Source organism: Balaenoptera borealis (assembly GCF_965194805.1).
Source record: "Balaenoptera borealis genome assembly, chromosome: 5".
In the NCBI taxonomy this organism is placed as follows: Eukaryota; Metazoa; Chordata; class Mammalia; order Artiodactyla; family Balaenopteridae; genus Balaenoptera; species Balaenoptera borealis.
Window position 1 is genome coordinate 15761608 of NC_138862.1, and position 22390 is coordinate 15783997.

The 22390-nt window shown below is 38.9% G+C and overlaps 1 protein-coding gene across 10 annotated transcripts in view; it reads left to right on the forward strand.

The window, feature by feature from the left end:
• Nucleotides 1-22390, forward strand: part of GRIK1 (glutamate ionotropic receptor kainate type subunit 1) — a 425622-nt gene that overhangs the window by 345518 nt on the left and 57714 nt on the right. For 5 of the 10 annotated variants that reach the window (XM_082391894.1, XM_082391896.1, XM_082391890.1 and 2 more), the window contains 2 exons: nt 18991-19098; nt 21427-21471. In XM_082391894.1, coding sequence (XP_082248020.1) covers nt 18991-19098; nt 21427-21471 — 153 coding nt within the window. The remainder of the gene's footprint in view (nt 1-18990; nt 19099-21426; nt 21472-22390) is intronic. The other 5 variants (XM_082391895.1, XM_082391889.1, XM_082391892.1 and 2 more) reach the window with 1 other exon arrangement.

The following is a 22390-nucleotide window of genomic DNA, read 5'->3' on the forward strand; positions in this document are numbered from 1 at the left end:
GCTGTGTCAAGGGGTGTGTTTTGGGGTGTCTATGAGCTTAGTACAACTGTAGGCAGCCTGTCGGCTCATGGGTGGGTCTGTGTTCCTTTCTTGCTGGTTGTTTGGCCTGAGGCATTTCAACACTGGAGCTACAGGCTGTTGGGTGGGGCCAGGAATTAGTACCAATATGTGGACCTCTGGGAGAGCTCATGCATATTAATATTCCCTGGGACTTCCACTACCAGTGTCCTTGCCCCCACAGTGAACTACAGCCAACCCTTGCCTCCCCAGGAGAACCTCCAATATCCCTAAGTAAGTCTAGCTCAGGTACCTATGGAGGTAGTGCTTTGAGCTGGGTCCTAGTGTGCATGAGACCTTGTGTGCCCCTTCCAAGAGTGGAGTTTCTGTTTCCCCCAGCCCTGTGGAGCTCCTGCACTCAAGCCCTGATGGCCTTCAAGGCTAAATGCTCTGGGGGTTCTTCCACTCAATGCCAGACCCTCAGACTGTCTTGGAGAGCTACTTTTTATGTGGGAACATTTCTGTGTAGCCTGAGTGGGTTTCTTTTTTTTTTTTTTTTTTTTTTTTTTGGTGTGATGCTGTTTTTAGTATGGATGACTGCCACCTCTTTCCTCAGTGTATGCTGGTCATTATCCCCTTGATAGGGGGTTTGATTATTGTTGTGGTGACCAGAGCCCTAGATATTGAGCAAGGCCTCCCCTTTGTTCTGTCAGGGACAGGGTCTGCTCCCTAGTTGTTGGAGTAGAGGTCCCCAGATCTGTTTTCAGCTGTGTTTCTGATCTGTGGTATGAGGTAGGTGGGATTGGAGCACTCCCACTGTGAGAGAAGCCAATGCGTAGTCCCCCTCTGGAGGTGTTCACCTGTGAGTGTGCTCTGTTGTGTCACCTTTCACCTGTTGTGCAGGCCCACAAAGTACACTGTTGTTGGCACTGCTCTTGGTTCCACCTTAACCCTGGGTAGGCCAGCTATTGGCCCTGGTGACTCTCACTCATTGTTTTCATCAGCCCAGCACAGATCCACTGAAGTCAGGTCCTAGGACTGCAGTAGTTGTGAACCTGGACCCGCTGTGGGAACTATGGAAGCAGCTCAGACTCTGGCTTGGCCCAACCCCCAAGTGTATGTGCCCACAAAGCCCACAGCTGCTAAAGCCACACCTGTCTCAGCTGCGGGAGAACTTGTTGTCTGTTTGGTTGTTCCACAGGCTCTGAGTTTATGAAGCTGTTACTGGAGATGTAAATCCATGGTTCATGCAGCCGTGAGGAGAGATTTCATCTCTTCTTCCTTAGCCACATGGCCCCTGGACTCAGCCGTGGTTTCAGCCCCACCTCTGTGTGTGGGCCACCTACTGGAATTTGCTCCTGAGGCTGCCAGAGAACACAAGCCTGCCCAGGCAGGAAGGGACCAGAGCAGTGATTGGGGCACACAAGCCTGCCCAGCAACGTTAGCTTTTCTAATCAGTAAACCTGTGTACAAAGTTAAGAATGCTCAGTTTAACTAGCTTCTTCATCAGAAAACAAAACAATCTGTAGAAACAAAAGTTCACTTGAACTATAATTTTCAGTGATAAAATTAGCAGAAAAACATGAATTGGCCTTTTAGCCTATTTTTAATTCTTCTTTTTAAAATCAAATATGATCAAAGGTGCATTTTTGTTATAGGAACTTGGGTTTTTACATAAAAATGCTTCTGAGCTAGGAATTTCTGTAATTTTTTTAAGGGTACCACATCAAGTATACTAAAACTTCAGTTTCTCTATATTACGGTAATCCTGGGAATAATAATATAAACAATCAAATATGTAAACAAAAATAAAATGATCCTTTACTTTGTAAGGTTTTATAATTTAAATTGTTAATAATTTCTGGAGCTAAGATTAAATTTCACATTTACAGAATGAGGTGAAGAGCCTTTTCTCATCTCTGGACATAGCACACAGTCACTGAGGGCTGTGGCTTCAGTTCAACAACCTTAGCCATGGGTTGAAAGTAAACATAGAACATAAAAACTCATGGGGACAGAAGTTAAAGGGTAGTTCTGATACATAATCCTGCTCAAACAAAAGAAAAAGGCTAAGAAACCAGATTATTGGTTATCTCTCACCCTAGAGATGAAGAATTAGATGACCTTCATCTACCTGACTGGTCACCACATAATCAGAACACAAAGTCAGATTCACAATTGTTGTCACCACCAAAGGAGAAAAACTTGTGCAAATCAGATTCATATACACATAGGGCCTTTGCCTATGTTCTTAATCCCCACTAGTCCCTAGACCTGGTCATGGCCCAAACTGGGAGGTTCTGAGACACAAAAGTCTCCTCTGGCTATGCACTGGAGATGGCACTGGGGAGATGGCCCAGTGGTGTGGGACTAGATGTGGATCTACTGGTTGTTGCAGACAGTTTAGGAAGAGAAATAGCTCAAACTACGAGTTAGGCAAGATATTTTCAGTCTGACATACTTAAGGAAAAATCAGACTCAAAACATAGAATAAGAAGAAAAGAAACAGGAAAAAAAACAAAAACAAAACAGAAACAGAGAAAAGCACAGTCTTTCCAATTCTCAAAAAAGAAGTCTCTGGAGAGGAGCTTCAAGATGGCGGAAGAGTAAGATGCGGAGATCACCTTCCTATCCACAAGTACATCAACATGTGGAACAGCTCCTACAGAACACCTACTGAAAACTGGCAGAAGAGCTCAGCCTTCCCAAAAGGCAACAAACTCCCCATGTACCTGGGTAGGGCAAAAGAAAAAAGAAAAAACAGAGACAAAAGAATAGGTATGGGACCCGCACCAGTGGGAGGGAGCTGTGAAGGAGGAAAGGTTTCCACACACTAGGAAACCCCTTCACGGGCGGATACTGCGGGTGGCAGAGGGGGGAAGCTTCGGAGCCACGGAGGAGAGCACAGCCACAGGAGTGCAGAAGACAAAGTGGAGAGATTCCCGCACAGAGGATCAGTGCCGACCAGGACGCACCAGCCCAAGTGGCTTGTCTGCTCACCCGCTGGGGCGGGTGGGGGCTGAGAGCTGAGGCTTGGGCTTCAGTCGGATCCCAGGGAGAGGACTGGGGTTGGCGGCATGAACACAGCCTGAAGGGGCAAGTGCGCCACAGCTAGCCAGGAGGGAGTCGGGGAAAAAGTCTGGAGCTGCCGAAGAGGCAAGAGATTTTTTATTGCCTCTCTCTTTCCTGGTGCGTGAGGAGATGAGATTAACAGCGATGCTTGAAGGAGGTCCAGAGATGGGCGTGAGCTGTGGCCATCAGCGCAGACCCCAAAGACAGGAATAGGATGCTAAGGCTGCTGCTGCCACCAAGAAGCCTGTGTGCAAGCACAGGTCACTCTCCACACCTGCCCTCCAGGGAGCCTGTGCAGCCAGCCACTGCCAGGACCCCGTGATCCAGGGACAACTTCCCTGGGAGAACACACGGTGCGCCTCAGGCGGTTGCAATGTCATGTTGGCCTCTGCTGCCGCAGGCTCGCCAGGCATCCGTACCCCTCCATCCTCACGGCCTGAGTGAGCCAGAGCTCCCGAATCAGCTGCTCCTTTAACCCCATCCTGTCTGAGCAAAGAACAGATGCCCTCAGGCGACCTACATGCAGAGGCAGGTCCAAATACAAAGCTGAACCCTAGGAGCTGTGTGAACAAAGAAGAGAAAGGGAAATTTCTCCCAGCAGCTTCAGGAGCAAAGGATTAAATCTCCACAATCAACTTGATGTACCCTGCATCTGTGGAATACCTGAATAGACAATGAATCATCCCAAACTGAGGAGGTGAACTTTGGGAGCAAAGATATATATATTTGCTTCCCTTTTTCGCTTTTTGTGAGTGTGTATGTGTATGCTTCTGTGTGTGATTTTGTCTGTATAGCTTTGCTTTTACCATTTGTCCTAGGGTTATATCTGCCCTTTTTTATATTATTATTACTTTTTAAAAATTTCTTCTTAATTATTATTCTTTATTTTTTATTTTAATAACTATTTTATTTTACTTTATTTTATCTTCTTTCTTTCTTTCTTTCTTTCTATTTTTTCACCCTTTTATTCTGAGCTGTGGGGATGAAAGGCTCTTGGTGCTCTAGCCAGGAGTCAGGGCTGTGCCTCTGAAGTGGGAGAGCCAAGTTCAGGACACTGGTCCACAAGAGACCTCCCAGCTCCACATAACATCAAATGGCAAAAATCTCCCAAAGGTCTCCATCTCACTGCCAAGACCCAGCTTCACTCAACGACCAGCAAGCTACAGTGCTGAACACCCTATGCCAAAGAACTAGCAAGACAGGACCACAACACCATCCATTAGCAGAGAGGTGGCCTAAAATCATAATAAGGCCACAGACACACCAAAACACACCACCAGACATGGACCCGGCCACCAGAAAGACCAGATCCAGCCTCATCCACCAGAACACAGGCACTAGTCCCCTCCACCAGGAAGCCTACACAACCCACTGAACCAACCTTAGCCACTGGGGACAGACACCAAAAACAATGGGAACTACGGACCTGCAGTCTGCAAAAAGGAAACCCCAAACATAGTAAGTTAAGCAAAATGAGAAGACAGAAAAACACACAGCAGATGAAAGAGCAAGACAAAAACCCACCAGACCTAACAAATGAAGAGGAAATAGGCAGTCTACCACAAACATAATTCAGAAAAATGTTAGTAAAGATGATCCAAAATCTTGGAAATAGAATGGAGAAAATACAAGAAACGTTTAGCAAGGACCTAGAAGAACTAAAGAGCAAACAAACAGTCATGAACAACACAATAAATGAAATTAGAAATCCTCTAGAAGGGATCAATAGCAGAAAAACTGAGGCAGAACAATGGATAAGTGACCTGGAAGATAAAATAGTGGAAATAACTACCACAGAACAGAAAAGAAAAACAAATGAAAAGAATTGAGGACAGTCTCAGAGACCTCTGGGACAACATTAAATGCACCAACAATCGAATTATAGGGGTCCCAGAAAAAGAAAAGAAAAAGAAAGGAACTGAGAAAATATTTGAAGATATTATAGTTGAAAACTTCCCTAATAGGGGAAAGGAAATAGTTAATCAAGTCCAGGAAGCACAGAGAGTCCCATACAGAATAACTCCTGGGAGAAACACACCAAGACACAAATTAAGCAAACTATCAAAAATTAAATACAATGAAAAAATATTAAAAGCAGCAAGAGAAAAACAACAAATAACACATAAGGGAATCCCCATAAGGTTAACAGCTGATCTTTCAGCAGAAACTCTGCAAGCCAGAAGGGAGTGGAAGGACATATTTAAAGTGATGAAAGAGAAAAACCTACAACCAAGATTACTCTATGCAGCAAGGATCTCATTCAGATTTGATGGAGAAATTAAAATCTTTACAGACAAGCAAAAGCTAAGAGAATTCAGCACCACCAAACCAGCTTTACAACAAATGCTAAAGGAACTTCTCTAGGCAGGAAACATAAGAGAAGGAAAAGACCTACAATAATAAACCCAAAACAATAAGAAAATGGTAATAGGAACATACGTATCAATAATTACCTTAAATGTAAATGAATTAAATGCTCCAACCAAAAGACATAGACTGGCTGAATGGATACAAAAACAAGACCCGTATATATGCTGTCTCAAGAGACCCACTTCAGACCTAGGGACACATACATACTGAAAGTGAGGGGATGGAAAAAGATATTCCATGCAAATGGCAATCAAAAGAAAGCTGGAGTCTAAATTCTCATGTCAGACAAAATAGACTTTAAAATAAAAACTATTACAAGAGTCAAAGAAGGACACTACATAATGATCAAGGAATCGATCCAAGAAGAAAATATAACAATTGTAAACATTTATGCTCCAACATAGGAGCACCTCAATACATAAGGCAAATACTAACAGCCATAAAAGGTGAAATTGACAGTAACACAATCTTAGTAGGGGACTTTAACACCCCACTTTCACCAATGGACAGATCATCCAAAATGAAAGTAAATAAGGAAACACAAGCTTTAAATGATACATTAAACAAGATGGACTTAATTGATATTTATAGGACATTCCATCCAAAAAAACCAGAATACACATTCTTCTCATGTGCTCATGGAACATTCTCCAGGATAGATCATATCTTGGGTCAAAAATCAAGCCTTGGTAAATTTAAGAAAATTGAAATCATATCAAGTATCTTTCTGACCAAAATGCTATGAGACTAGATATCAATTACAGGAAAAAAAATCTGTAAAAAATACAAACACGTGGAGGCTACACAATACACTACTTAATAACCAAGAAATAACTGAAGAAATCAAAGAGGAAATCAAAAAATACCTAGAAACAAATGACAATGAAAACACAACAAACCAAAACATATGGGATGCAGCAAAAGCAGTTCTAAGAGGGAAGTTAATAACAATACAATCCTACCTTAAGAAACAAGAAACATCTCAAATAAACAACCTAACCTTACACCTAAAGCAATTAGAGAAAGAAGAACAAAGAAACCCTAAAGTTAGCAGAAGGAAAGAAATCATAAAGATAAGGTCAGAAATAAATGAAAAAGAAATGAAGGAAATGATAGCAAAGATCAATAAAACTAAAAGCTGATTCTTTAAGAAAATAAACAAAATTGATAAACCATTAACCAGACTCATCAAGAAAAAAAGGGAGAAGACTCAAATCAATAGAATTAGAAATGAAAAAAGGAGAAGTAACAACTGACACTGAAGAAATACAAAGGAACATGAGAGATTACCACAAGCAACTATGCCAATAAAATGGACAACCTGGAAGAAATGGACAAATTCTTAGAAATGCACAACATTCCGAGACTGAACCAGGGAGAAATAGAAAATATGAACAGACAAATCACAAGCACTGAAATTGAAACTGTGATTAAAAACCTTCCAACAAAAAAAAACCCAGGACCAGATGGCTTCACAGGTCAATTCTATCAAGCATTTAGAGAAGAGCTAGCACCTATCCTTCTCAAACTCTTCCAAAATATAGCAGAGGAAGGAACACTCCCAAACTCATTCTACGAGGCCACCATCACCCTGATTCCAAAACCAGACAAAAATGTCACAAAAATAGAAAACGACAGGCCAATATCACTGATGAACATAGATGCAAGAATCCTCAACAAAATACTAGCAAACAGAATCCAACAGCACATTAAAAGGATCATACACCATGATCAAGTGGGATTTATCCCAGGAATGCAAGGATTCTTCAGTATACGCAAATCAATCAATGTGATACACCATATTAACAAATTGAAGGAGAAAAATTATATGATCATCTCAATAGATGCAGAGAAAGCTTTTGACAAAATTCAACACCCATTTATGATGAAAACCCTCCAGAAAGTGGGCATTGAGGGAACTTTCCTCAACATAATAAAGGCCATATATGACAAACCCACAGGCAACATCATCCTCACTGGTGAAAAACTGAAACCATTTCCACTAAGATCAGGAAAAAGACAAGGTTGTCCACTCTCACCACTATTATTCAACATAGTTTTGGAAGTCTTAGCCACAGCAGTCAGAGAAGAAAAAGAAATAAAGGGAATTCAAATCAGAAAAGAAGTAAAACTGTCACTGTTTGCAGATGACATGATACTATACATAAAGAATCCTAAAGATGTAACCAGAAAACTACTAGAGCTAATCAATGAATTTAGTAAGGTAGCAGGATACAAAATTAATGCACAGAAATCTCTAGCATTCCTATACACTAATGATGAAAAATCTGAAAGTGAAATTAAGAAAACACTCCTATTTACCATTGCAACAAAAAGAATAAAATATCTAGGAATAAACCTACCTAAGGAGACAAAAGACCTGTATGCAGAAAATTATAAGACACTGATGAAATAAATTAAAGATGATACAAATAGATGGAGTTCTTGGATTGGAAAAATCAACATTGTGAAAATAACTCTACTACCCAAAGCAATCTACAGATTCAATTCAATCCCTATCAAACTACCACTGTCATTTTTCACAGAACTAGAACAAAAAATTTCACAATTTGTATGGAAACACAAAAGACCCCAAATAGCCAAAGCAATCTTGAGAACGAAAAATGGAGCTGGAGGAATCAGGCTCCCTGACTTCAGACTATATTACAAATCTACAGTAATCAAGAAAGTGTGGTACTGGCACAAAAACAGAAATATAGATCAATGGAACAGGATAGAAAGTCCAGAGATAAACCCACGAACATATGATCACCTTATCTTTGATAAAGGAGGCAAGAATATACAATGGAGAAAAGACAGCTTCTTCAATAAGTGGAGCTGGGAAAACTGGACAGGTACATGTAAAAGTATGAAATTAGAACACTCCCTAACATCATACACAAAAATAAACTCAACATGGATTAAAGACCTAAAGGTAAGGCCAGACACTAGAAAACTCTTAGAGGAAAACATAGGCAGAACACTCTATGACATAAATCACAGCAAGATTCTTTTTGACCCACCTCCTAGAGAAATGGAAATAAAAACAAAAATAAACAAATGGGACCTAATGAAACTTAAAAGCTTTAGTACAGCAAAGGAAACCATAAACAAGACGAAAAGACAACCCTTAGAATGGGAGAAAATATTTGCAAATGAAGCAAGTGACAGAGGAATAATCTCCAAAATTTACAAGCAGCTCATGTCACTCAATATCAAAAAAACAAAAAACCCAATCCAAAAATGGGCAGAAGACCTAAAAAGACATTTCTCCAAAGAAGATATACAGGTTGCCAGCAGACACATGAAAGAATGCTCAACATCATTAATCATTAGAGAAATGCAAATCAAAACTACAATGAGATATCATCTTACCCTGGTCAGAATGGCCATCATCAAAAAATCTAGAAACAATAAATGCTGGAGAGGGTGTGGGGAAAAGGGAACCCTCTTGCACTCTTAGTGGGAATGTAAATTGATACAGCCACTATGGAGAACAGTATGGAGGTTCCTTAAAAAACTAAAAAGAGAACTACCATACGACCCAGCAATCCCACTACTGGGCATATACCAAGCGAAAACCATAATTCAAAAAGAGTCATGTACCAAAATGTTCATTGAAGCTCTATTTACAATAGCCAGGACATGGAAGCAACCTAAGCGTCCATCAACAGATGAATAGATAAACAAGATGTGGCCCATATATACAATGGAATATTACTCAGCCATAAAAAGAAATGAAATTGAGTTATTTGTAGTGAGGTGGATGGACCTAGAGTCTGTCATACAGAGTGTAGTAAGTCAGAAAGAGAAAAACAAATACCGTATGCTAACACATATATACGGAATCTAAGAAAAAAAAAATGGTCATGAAGAACCTAGACGCAAGACGGGAATAAAGACACAGACCTACTAGAGAATGGACTTGAGGATATGGGGAGGGGGAAGGGTAAGCTGTGATAAAGTGAGAGAGTGGCATGGACATATATACACTACGAAACGTAAAATAGATAGCTGGTGGGAAGCAGCCGCATAGCACAGGGAGATCAGTTCGGTGCTTTGTGAACACCTAGAGGGGTGGGATAGTGTGGGTGGGAGGGAGAGAGATGCAAGAGGGAAGAGATATGGGCACATATGTATATGTATAACTGATTCACTTTTTTATAAAGCAGAAACTAACACACCATTGTAAAGCAATTATACTCTAATAAAGATGTTAAAAAAATAAAAAAAAAAAGTAGGCTCCTAAAATGGTACAGATGAACTGGTTTGCAGGGCAGAAATAGAGACACAGATGTAGAGAACAAATGTATGGACACCAAGAGGGGAAAGTGTGGGGAGGGGGATGAATTGCGAGTTTGAGATTGACATGTATACACTAATATGTATAAAATAGATAACTAATAAGAACCTGCTGTATAACAAAGAAATAAAATAAAATTCTAAAATTCAAAAAAAAAAAAAACAACCTGAATATTACAAGAGCCTAGAGTTAAATGCTAGCCACTTACTTCCTCAGTACTAAAATATATATATTTTATTTGGACCATAAATATCATCTTGGGAAAGAGCATACAAATGAAACATTAATGAAAACTTTTATTTTTCTTCTTTTATCTCTTAATTTTTGTCTCTTGGCAATCAAATTATGTGTCTGATAAGAGAGAAGAAAGTCACACCATTTGACTCACTTGCTATTAAGCAGTTGTTGTCAAGAGGTCTAATACAGAGTAGAAATTAAAGCTATTTCCTAAAATAGGGACAATAGTTTAAGTATTGTTTTCAGTTAAGTATACTATAATTGTCCTCTGTGCAAATGCTTCTACATAAGGCAAGCAAATTGTAATTATGACTAATATAATTATATATCATTATCTAAATTGTGTATGCTTCAGCCTTCGCCCAGAAAATGGATTCCTTATGGATCTTATACATCATATCCAGGAATTAGTCATTGTCTATTCACCCTGATCAATAATGCATTGGTGATTTCATAAAAGCTTATCAACAATTAGTTTTTGAAAAAAGAGCATATACAAAATGTTCATCTACGGTTAGGAGGAAGAAAGACACAGGTAATTGTGTCAGTTAGGGAAACCCGATTTCTAAGGTCAAAACATATTTCAGTTCAGTAAAGGACCAGGCAGGGTGTCTTTGTAAATATTGAGGCAGGAAAAGAAGCATTGTTAGAGCATGAAAAGGGGACTTTTTACCACTTGGATGAGCAGGGAAGAGAAACGGGAAGTGGGAGTTACTCTGCACCAGTGATTGGAACACTAAATTCAAGAATAAAACCAGCACAACAGGATCCAAACAAAGGGACACAATAGACACATTTAGCGGAAATAAAATTGGATTTCTGACCTGGGTTTTAAGACCTTGCTATGAGGTATATGCTACATCAAGAGATAAATGCTACCAATTTCTGTACATTTTCAGAGAGCTCTATAAGCTCTGGACAATGTATCAAATTGACTCACAGCATGACCCCCAGGAAGGAAAAGTTGCCTTTAGGAAAAAGCTTTCTGAAAATCCTATAGAACTTAATGGAGATAACTACTTCTTTCCAAACATATCAGGAAGAGGGTTAGAACTGCACATTTTTAGAAGCATGAAGAAGGGATTTGAAATCTGGCTTAGTCCAAACCCTTAACCCAGTAGAGATTTCCACTGAACCAAAGTCATAGACAAATTGTTCTCCACTCTCAGGCAAATGCTATAACCTGAATGCAGTAGCTTATTTAGCAACTCTCAGTTAACCCATCAACCTATGAAGCCAGCCTTTGACTTGCAAAATAAAGAGGAGTGACCTGCGTACAAAAAGTATGACTGGGGTATGATGAGGAGGAAAAGGAAATTGCAATATCAGGAGATGTACTTAAATATACACAAGAGGATGCTCCCTACTTGCTTTTGATATTGATTTTTTTTTTTTTTTTTGTCCCAATGCAGAGAATGCAATTACCTACATCTCAGAAAGTGTAACAACAGGTGTTACTACTGACCATAAAAATATGCCATCTCTTTTTTAAAGCTGGTACTAATGTTTAGCATTATGGCTTCCATTGGCAATAAACTCTGAAGGCAAAGTTCTAGGATCTATAAAAAGCCTTTCTCTTCATGTGTCACAACACTTTAACTCACATCTAGTTTGACCATATAAGCTGCTTAGATGAGAGTTGTAATGTCATTTCCTGACATTAATTTGATTTAACTTCCAGTATTATCAAGTGATAAAGTGTACTTCTTTCATGATATCCCTTCCATCTGAATGGTAGTTAGACAATAGTTTTGTGCTAATTGTGTTGGTTCCTGACAAGTTCCATAACATATTCTTTATGTGGGAACTTTAATAGCAATGCTTTCATCAAGAAACTCTGTCCATCCTGCTGTGGAACTCATTCTATGAATACTTAATGGTGTACAAGTTGTTGGGACAGGAAAATGAAGGAACTATGCTGTCCCTCTGTTCATACATAGACATGAGAATACATTTCCATAAATGTTGTTCTATGAGAACTACCTGCTAACCAACCTTCTGCTTACAATCTTGACTTTCTCTGAGTCATCCTCCTCAATTCTGACAAAATGATCTCCCTGTAATACACACCTGCCCATGACACTCTTAGGCTTGAAACACTCCAATGATCCCCAAATGTCTATAGAGCAAAGTCCAAGCACATTAGTATGATTCACAGCACCATTTGGAACAGAAACCTACTCTCCTTCCCAGGCTCATTTCTCATCATTCCTTACCTCACATGATGGATCCATGGCAAACATAATTTATTTTGTGTTTCATGCTTTTACTCAGTCTGTGAGTCTTTGCTTGGTCAACTAACTTCTCATCCTTTGAGAGTTCAGGCATTCTTTCCTCCAGGAACATGTCACTGGCTCTCTTTTTTTCCTTGCGGTTGGGATAAGTATGATCCATATTTCTTTCTTTAGTTACTATGTGCGAATTTTTATCCTCACACTTGGGTGCTTCATTGAAATACATTAATGTGCTTATTCCTACTAAACTATAAACCACTAGGTGTTCTCAGATACTTCCTGGCACCAGGAAGATGAGATCCAGGAGCACCAATGGTATAAGTCCCAGTCTTAGCAGTCAGGCAGAGAAAGCAAAATTTCCCTTCCTCTGCCTCTTTGTTCCTTGTTTTAGTCAGGCCCTCACTGCATTAGATAATGCCCACTCACATTGGAGAGGGCAATTGCTTTATTGATTCAAATGGAAACACCCTCACAGACACACCTGGAGATAATGCTTAACCAGAAAACTGAGCATCCCATGACCCAGTCAAGTTGACACATAAAATTAACCATCACAACTGCAAATGTAAAGTCAAGATTTAGACTCATTTATAGGTGACATAAATTCAGTATGTACTTTATGTGTTGATGGGAATTGCATGAATATGAAATTACACTTCAGGACAATGAATCTGATATTGCTTTGTAAAATGAAATACAGAAGAGACCAGAAAAAACTACACATATGAGTACTGACATTGGAGGTAATAAAAGTCAAATTCTAGAGTTATGAATATGGGGAAGGAAAATAAGAGATATTTATAAAAATAATCACTGTTAACCTTTTAAATGTATTCAATGTGTTAAGAATTGTGTTAAGTGCCATTTAAATCTCTCAAAAACCCTGCATGGATAAACACTGAAATCTGAGATAAACCAGATTCAGGTTAAATAATCTTCCTGAAGTCATACTTCAGAGATTTAAAAGCAGCTCTGTGATAAACTCATACTCTTTCCACTGCATTGCTTCTGCCTCTTGGGCAAATGGGTAAATATATTCAACATACACACATGGTGTGAACACTGTGGATATAGTGTAACTCTCAGGATCTTTTTCACATCTTACACATATCTGATGAATTTGGTAAAGTCAGGAGAGGGAAAATAGCTAAGTGTAAACAAAGGACTGAGTTGTCTTTTATCCTCATTTGTAAGTCAACTCAAATAGGCAAGCTTACCAAGAATCGCCTAATGATTGAAGCTCAAGACCCTCTGGGGCCACTATTTTTTATTTAATGAAACTACCAAAGATCTCCAATGTCAGTTCTGTGAAGGGCAGACTACTGTGATTTTTAGTTCCTCAAATGATGTTGATACATGTGGTAGGCTGAACAGTGGTCCCCCCCCAAAGATATACATGCCCCAATCTCTGGAATTTGCAATTGTTACCTTATATAACAACAAGCAAAAAGATTGCATATATGATTAAATGAAGGATTTTTCTTTTTTCTTTTTTTTTTAAATAGGAGTATAGTTGCTTTACAATGTTGTGTTAGTTTCTACTGTACAACAAAGTGAATCAGCTATATGTATACATATATCCCTTCCCTCTTGGACCTCCTTCCCACCACCACCACCCCCACCAATCCCACCCATCTAGGTCACCACAGAGCACCAGGTGAGCTCCCTGCACTACACAGCAGGTTCCCACTAGCTAGCTGTTTTACACATGGCAGTGCACATACATCAGTCCCAATCTCCCAATTCATCCCACTCCCTCCCTCTGTCCACACATCCATTCTCTATGTCTGTGTCTCTATTCCTGCCCTGCAAATAGATTCATCTGTACCATTTTTCTAGATTCCACATATATGCATTAATATACAATATTTGGTTTTCTCTTTCTTACTTCACTCTGTGTGACAGTCTCTAGGTCCATCCACATCTCTAAAGATGACCCAATTTTGTTCCTTTTTATGGTTGAGTAATATTCCATTGTATATATGTACCACATCTTTTTATCCATTCATCTGTCGATGGACATTTTCTTTAAACAACATACATTTATTTCTCACAGTTTTGGATGCTGGAAGTCTAAGATCAGGGTGCCAGAAATGTTGGGTTCTTGGTGAGGGCTCTCTTTCTGGTTTGCAGATGGCTGCCTTCTTGCTGTGTCCTCACATGGCTGAGAGAGATCACCTCTCTCATATATCTTTTTCCCCCCATTTTTTGAGAAATAATTGTCATACATCACTGTATAAGTTTAAGGAGAAGAGCATGATGGTTCAATTTACAGATATTATGAACTGATTACCACAGTAGATTCAGCTAACATCCACCTTTTTATGTTTTTATGATATTTAGCATTCTTTTTTCTCGACTCAAAGACCTCCCTTTAGCATTTCTTGTAAGGCAGTTCTAGTGGTAATGAACTTCCTCAGATTTTGTTTGCTCAGGAAAGTCTTTATTCCTCCCTTGTTTCTGAGGGACAGCTTCACCAGGAATAGAATTCTTGGTTGACAGTTATTTTCTTTTAATATTTTGAATATTTCGTCTCATTTTCTCTTGGCCTGAAAAGTTTCTCCTGAGAAATCCACCAATAGTCTTACAGGGTTTCCCTTGTGTGTAACTTCTCTCTTTCTCTTGTTGTTCTTAAAATTCTTTGAAAAGAAAAACACCAATTTGAAAAGATACATGCATGCCAATATTCATAGCAGCATTATTTACAGTAGCCAAGATATAGAAACAACATAACTGTCCATCAACAGATGGATGGATAAAGAATATTACTCAGACATAAGAAAGAATGAAATCCTGCCATTTGCAATAACATGAATGGATCTAGAGGGTGTTATGCTTAGTGAAATAAGTCAGGCAGAGAAATAAAAATACTCTACATTATCACTTATACGTGGAATCTAAAAAATAAAACAAATAATGTATATAACAAAACAGAAAGAGACTCACAGATATAAAGAACAAACTAGTGGTTACCAGTGGGGAAAGGGAAGGGAGAAGGGGTACAATAGGTGTATGGGATTAAGAGATATAAACTACTATGTATAAAATAGATAAGCAGCAAAGATATATTGTACAGCACAGGGAAATATAGCCATTGTTTTGATATTACTTTAAATGGAGTGTAATCTATAAAAATACTGAATCGTTGTAAACCAGAAACTAGTATAATATTGTAAATCAGCTATACTTCAATTAAAAAATGAAAACTACAAATTCAATATAGTTATTTAATTCTTAAGTATAACTTTAACATAAGATAATGAAAGTTACCAACAAATAATAAACCATTCTGAAGAGAATCCTATTTCCAGGAGGAAGAAAATGAATATTGTTATTTTTTTGAATTGACAGCCTTATTGATCAAATTAGAGTACATTTATAGTGATTTATATACATCATTATTAAGTTCTTTGTATTGGTTGAGATCATGTTTGAAAAGATTGAATCAGTAAAAATGAGTGTTCTTAGAAAGTGTTTCCATAAGTGATCTGCACTGTGTTTGGTATGAAAACTTTTGTAATTATTCAAATATTATTTTAAATCTTTGTGCTTTATGTTATCAGAACCACTAAATTTATTGTCTTGAATGTATGTGTGTGTATAACCATATTTTATATATATACTATAATATATATACAGACATATATATATATAAAAAACTATATATATTCCATAGTTATGTATCTATAAAATAAAACATTCTCTCTCATAAAAAAAAAAAATCCTTTTTTTCTGACTTTTGACAGTTTAATTATAATGAGTCCTATTTGGATTCAACCTATTTGGGGTCTTTTGGGCCTCATGGATCTGGATGTCCATTTTTCTCCCCAGGTTCAGGAAGTTTTCAGCCATTATTGCTTTAAATATACTTTCTGTCCCTTTCTCTTTCTCCTTTCCTTCTGGGATTCCCATAATGCAAATATTGTTTCTTTTCACTGTGTCCCATAATGCCCATAGGATTTCTTCACTTTTTAAAAATTCTTTTTGCTCCTCTGACTGGGTAATTTTGACTGTCCTATCTTGCAGACCTTCCTTCTTCTGCATGGTCAAGTCTACTTATGAAACTACTGAAGTCTTCAGTTCAGTTATTGCATTTTTCAACTCTAGGATTTCTGTTTGGTTTTTTGTTTTGTTTGGGTTTGTTCTTTTTTTTTTTGATAGTTGCTATTTCCTTATCATATTTCTCATTTTGTTCATGCATTGTTCTCCTAATTTCATTTAGTGTCTGTTCGTGTTTTCTTGTAGTTTACTAAACTTGCTTAAGAGGATTATTCTGAATTCTTTGTCTGACAGTTCACAGATCCCCATTTTTTAGTTATTGGAGCTTTATTTGTTTTCTTTGGTGGTGTCATATTGACCTGATTTTTTGTGATCCTTGATTCCTTACATTGGCATCTGCACATTTGGGTATTTGGGTTCTTCTTCCAGACTTTACAAGTTTGCTTTGGCAAAGACAGTTTTTGACCAGTCAGCTTAGTTTAAATTTCTGGGTGTGTCTGCTGGTAAGGTCCTTGGGCAGGTGGGGCCTACTATTATGGTCTATTCTGAGGCAAAGCAACAGTTCACGCTCTAAGGACAAGGATGAGGATTGTGGCACTGTCTGGGAACAGTTGGATGGGACTGCTGGCTTGGTTTCCTACCCAAGTAAGGCTACAGGATGGGCTCCATGGTTGCCTGGATTCTCTGGTAAGGCTTACTAGAACGTTGGGACTAGGTACTACATACAGTAGTAGATGGGGCTACAAATTAGCTTCCTTGCCCTGGCAGGACAGCACGATAAGACCCAGGGCCTGGGTTCCCCCTCATTATTTGGGGATTCAAAGAGTATGCACTGATTCCTTGGTCAGGTGAGGCCACCAGTTTTGCTCTGCAGACTGGGAAAGCCATAAGCTCTGCTTTCTGTTCCAGTACCACTGTACATAAGGCTGTTGGATGGGCTATTTCTGTGTGCTCCAGTTCGGTTCCCTGGCCAGACAAGATGAAGGCTGTATTCAGCAATGAGAAGAGCTATGAATTAGATTCCTTGTCCAGGCACAGCAGGACAAGCAACTCTAAATCCAGTAAAGCTGTTTGTTGTCTTAACTGAAGCTGACCTACATTACAAGTCCCCTAACTGAACAGGGTCACTGGCTTTGTTCTGCAAACTCTTGGCTCTGCTCACCTCTTGGTTCGTGTGCTACTGGATCACATAGCTTCCTGGAATTGTCTCCAGCCCTTCTGGTCAGATGGGGCCACAAGACAATCTTCACAGCAGGTGAGGCTGTGATTCAGCTCCTTGCCTGGATGTGGGCAAACCAGGCTCCAAAGCTGGCAAAACTCCTCATTTGAGGATCTGAATCAAGTAGATCTATACCTTACCTAGTTCTCTGGTCAGAATGTACCTCCAACTAGATTCTTCAGATAAGTAAAGCCTCTGGTTGGGATTACTACTTGGGCACTGCAGGAATGAACTTAGTCTGCCAAGATCTGTGGGGTGGTCACTGCGAACACCTCCCCGCATCTCCATCACAGTCAGATTTCCAGTGGTCCAGCCCCACAGATTCCCCAGCAATCCCTGAGGTGCGAGATCAGAGTAGGGGCTCCTGCAATGTTACCCACAATGCTGGGAGAGCTGGTTTTCCTCTGGGTTCTCTTTTCCCCCTGGAGGAACCAGAGGCTCAGGGGAGACCTCTCTGTGTGTTGCTGTGCTGGCCTGGGAAAGGAGCAATGCAGTCAACCTGTAGCCACTTCTCTTACCTTCTAATGCAGTTTCTCTTGGTCTCTGTGGTGCGGGGGCGGGGGCAGGGGGTGGTGCTTCAACCTCACCCCCATGTTCTAGGATTCTCTCAGTAGTGTCTTGTCCTTGAATAATAGTTAATTTTCTCCTTGTGAGGAGGAGGGAAGCCAGGAAAATTCTATTTCACCGTCTTGCTGATGTCACTCCAAATGAAGGATTTTTGAGATGGGGAGATTATCCTGGATTATTTGCATAGGCCCTAAATGCAATCACAACTGTCTTTATAAGAGAGAAGTAGAGGAGATTACACAGAAGAAGAAGAGGAGAAGGCAAAGTGACCACAGAGGCAGAGATTGGAGTGATGCAACCACAAGACAAGGATTGCTGGCGGCTACCAGAAGCAGGAAGAGGCAAGGAACCGAGTCTCCCTTGGGCCCCCAGAGGGAACATGGCCCCGCTGGCACTTTGGTTTCACTCAGTGATAATGGTTTTGGACTTCTGCTTCTGGCCTCCAGAATTGTGAGAGAATAACTTTCTGTTGTTTTAAGCCACCAGCTTGTAATAATTTGCTACATCAGCCACAGGAAAGTAATATAATACCCAAATGACACTGGAAAGACTAAATCACAAACACACTAAAAATTTGATAATACATCACTGGATTATATCCTTTTCACATAGAAAAAAAGGGAGTTACTTCCTTTGAGAAGTACCTTGAAAAGTACTTGGACTGACCTTGGAAAGCTGAATATTATGACTTCCCAGATTTTGTTTACTCCATGTGCAGACCATTTTACAGTCATTCTTTCCAAACTCCCCATTTAAAGTGCCACCATTACAGATTTGACTGATGTTAAAACGTTAGAATTGACGAAATAAATGAGTGTTAATAAAACAGTGAAGTGTTCTGGTATCAAGTTACTGAACCAACACAATGGTTTATAACACCATGATGAAACCGAATAATTGGATACTGTGATGAATTTGAGGTATTACAGTTTTAATGGTGTTAGGCTTATGATAAGTGTTAAACAGTAATGCCACATTCCTTTTGTTCATAGGCTCAGTGGGATGGCTTGACTGGGCGTATCACCTTCAATAAAACCGATGGCTTGAGGAAGGATTTTGATCTGGACATTATTAGTCTCAAAGAGGAAGGAACTGAAAAGGTAACCTCCTCAATAATAAATTTGAAAATTAAAAAAAAGCATTGCTCATGCATTTTTACTTGCACAAACAAGTAGGGGAATGATAAAGTGATTCAGCAAGTTCATTTACGTCCAGTTTTCTAGATCTCTCTCCCTGATATGCAGATCGATGTTGATGTGCTAGATTGTTAAATTGTGTGTGCTATTAATAGCAATGCTAATGGTTATATAGTGCTTGGTTTATATACAAGCATCATTATATTATTACATATATATAACCTTAGGGGTGGATGTCATTAGCCTCATTTCTCAAAGGTTTTAAGAATTTGAGTTTAGACTTGGGAAATCAGAAGCTGTCAATGATTTATATTTGGAATGGCATCCAAGGGTTACTTAGAAATGAATTTTAATTTTACTCCATTTTGAGACTGGTGACAGAGGGACAAAATAAAGTAGGATAGAAAAAGCTTACTGAAGCAAACTAACTTTGCATCCCTAATTTTAGGAGGAAATATGCCAAAAAAATGTATTTTAATGTTGAGTTCTGATTTTAGTCTTATTTAGTTGTAATTCTCAACCTCTCAATGATTTGAGTTCCATTCTTGTTACTATTTAGAGCAATGCAAATGTAAGCTATTTAATTAATAATAATAATAAAAAAATAATTTGCCTCCTCTTTATTACACCAATTTTAGTATTCACAACTATGCATTGGGATAATTAACACTTATAGTGTGAAGACTTTGCCCTTTAGAACCTTAAAAAAAAAGATTTTGAAGCCCCCAAAACAACTGCCTGAACACCAAAACTCTATAAGCCAACATTTTTTTCACTGTAGGGGACAAAAAGCTTAATGTAAAAGAATGGATTTGGGAACAATCAGTTTTACTTAGTTGAAATATTTCGGTTGATTTTTAAAATGAGATAAGGTTTCTATTTCTGTTTTGTTGCTTTTGTTAACTGAGACACATTTTTTTTAAGGTCCTAAATATGCCTCACCCCCAAATAGCTTAATTAAAATAAACAAAGATTAATTAGGCTGAATGTAAAAGGTGACCACCAGTGCTGAAATGTCTGCGGAAAATAATTAGTTCACAGCTTTGAGAGTTCACACTAGTCACGCAGGTTTCCCCTTTTAAAAATGCCCTCTCTCTTCATCTCCTCTCTTCCTCTCTCTCTCTCTGTCTCTGTCTCTCTGCCTCTCTCTTCCTCTCTCTGTCTCTCTGTCTCTCTGTCTCTCTGTCTCTCTCTCTCTCTCAGGTTTCTTCACTCTGATTTCCTCGTCTGTTAGGTTAACATGCTCTGACAGAGCACAAGCCATCAACCTAGCCTCCATACTGGATGTGGAATTTGGGCTACAGGGAACACAAGGAAAGAAAATAATATTGTTATGGACTAAAAGCCTATAATGTTTTTTTTTAAAGAAAACGTCTGCTTCTCTATACATGCTTCTCTCTCCTTCTCCACTCCATTTAATGTACAGAACTGAAGAGGGAAGAAAAGCTGTTAAAGAAACATCTTTTTGGCTCAGATGTGTGATGAAATAGATGAAGCTATTGTTATGTTTTTGCAGCTATTTATACACGTCAATATTATGCACATTCTATTGGTGTTTTTCCAACAAAGGCAAAATCGAATTAGATGAAAGTGTTTTCTCAATTTGTTTCTTTATCTCTTCATTGTTTGCAATAACATTTCTTTCTTCAGGTGACTTGGGCTCAATTCCTGAGAAGGCTGATTGAACCTTAAAGCAATGGGGGAAGCCAACCTATCCTCCTCAGGCGTCAATGGAGGAAATGGCCAATCTTTTCATGTCAGCCTTTTGCAGGGTCCATAGGGAAAGTTGTTAGAAAAAGCCTATTTTCTCAGTTTCACTCAAGTTTCTAATACGCAGAAGCCCCTAATCAAAGAATAAGTCATTACGTACACCTTCTTCTCACTAAGGAATAATGTGTGTGTGTGTGTGTGTGTGTGTGTGTGTGTGTTGGTCGATTGACTAATCTGGTTATAAATGTCTTTAACATGTCTTCTTAAGGAATGATGAAGACCTTTTAACTCTGCAGCATAGATGTGCATATTCAAAAGAACTTTAAGACATTTTTTTGGTGTGCAAAAGGAAAAGTGAAAATCAGGTTGCACCACCTAGTAGAAGTAACTTCTGTGGGACCCAGTACTTGGTTCATCTCTTTACTGTACCTATTCTCAGGCTTTATATTGAATTAAGATGCAAGATTCCCAATAATGGGTGGGAAATGTAATGCTGTGAACACTTACACACCATGATACCTTTTGGCTTCCATGATCCATTTTAATTAAGTGCTATTTTTATCTTTCCCTCCGAAAACCAAGGTTGCTGGCGAAGTGTCTAAACACTTATATAAAGTGTGGAAGAAGGTTTGTACACGGACAAAAACTGCAGGAAATCTGGGTGGGGGGGGAATACCAAAGGAAAAACCTGCATCCTTCCAGCTTTCCTAGACGAGTAGCTCTCCAATTGCAGTTTAGAGGCGATATTACATATAAAGGGAGAATGGGGATGATTGAATATGTTGTCTCTCAACAACATTGCCTGTGAATGGAAACAGGCTTGAGATGGATTAAATAATGATGGATTAAATATTTCCCCCTAGATTATTTTTGTTTCTCCTGGGTAGACTCAGTCCGTGTTAGGACTGAAAGCAGGTAACTGAAACAGAAGCAGACACTGGGCCGTTGATATTCTTTCTTGAATCACTAAATATTTTTCCCTAAGGGGCATAAAAACAATAGATTTGATCCATCAGACTAGTCAGATAGGCTAAGGCTCAGAAGGGCTGGGACATCTCCTTCAGTGTCACCACCACAAAATATGAGCCATTTTTAGAAATTCCCTTTTCTTACATACTATCTTTTTTTATGCAGTAAAGCAAAATTTGTCAATGCATATTGTTTTGCAATTTGTTTTAGAACCCCAGTTTCCAGAGGACAAAAACATTAGAGGTTTTGAAAGGGAAATGAGATTATCTTGCAAATCATAACACCTAGTATCATGTTGTCAAAGAATGTGCACAGATTTATTATAGAAGCAAATGTTAGACATTACAAACATTCGGATCAGGAAAGTGTCCCAGTGATATGCAAACATTGTCTTTCATTCTCTCTCTCTCTAAAACCACTTGCTAAACTATTTGTTGATTGACAAATGGACCTTAAATTACTGTTCAACTTGAACAGTTTTGTCAGGTTCACTTTCATCTTTGGAATTATTAGTTAAGTCACAGAAAGTGTAAACAATTTCTCCCTGCAGTCAAAAACCTTGTCTCCCTTTTGGTAG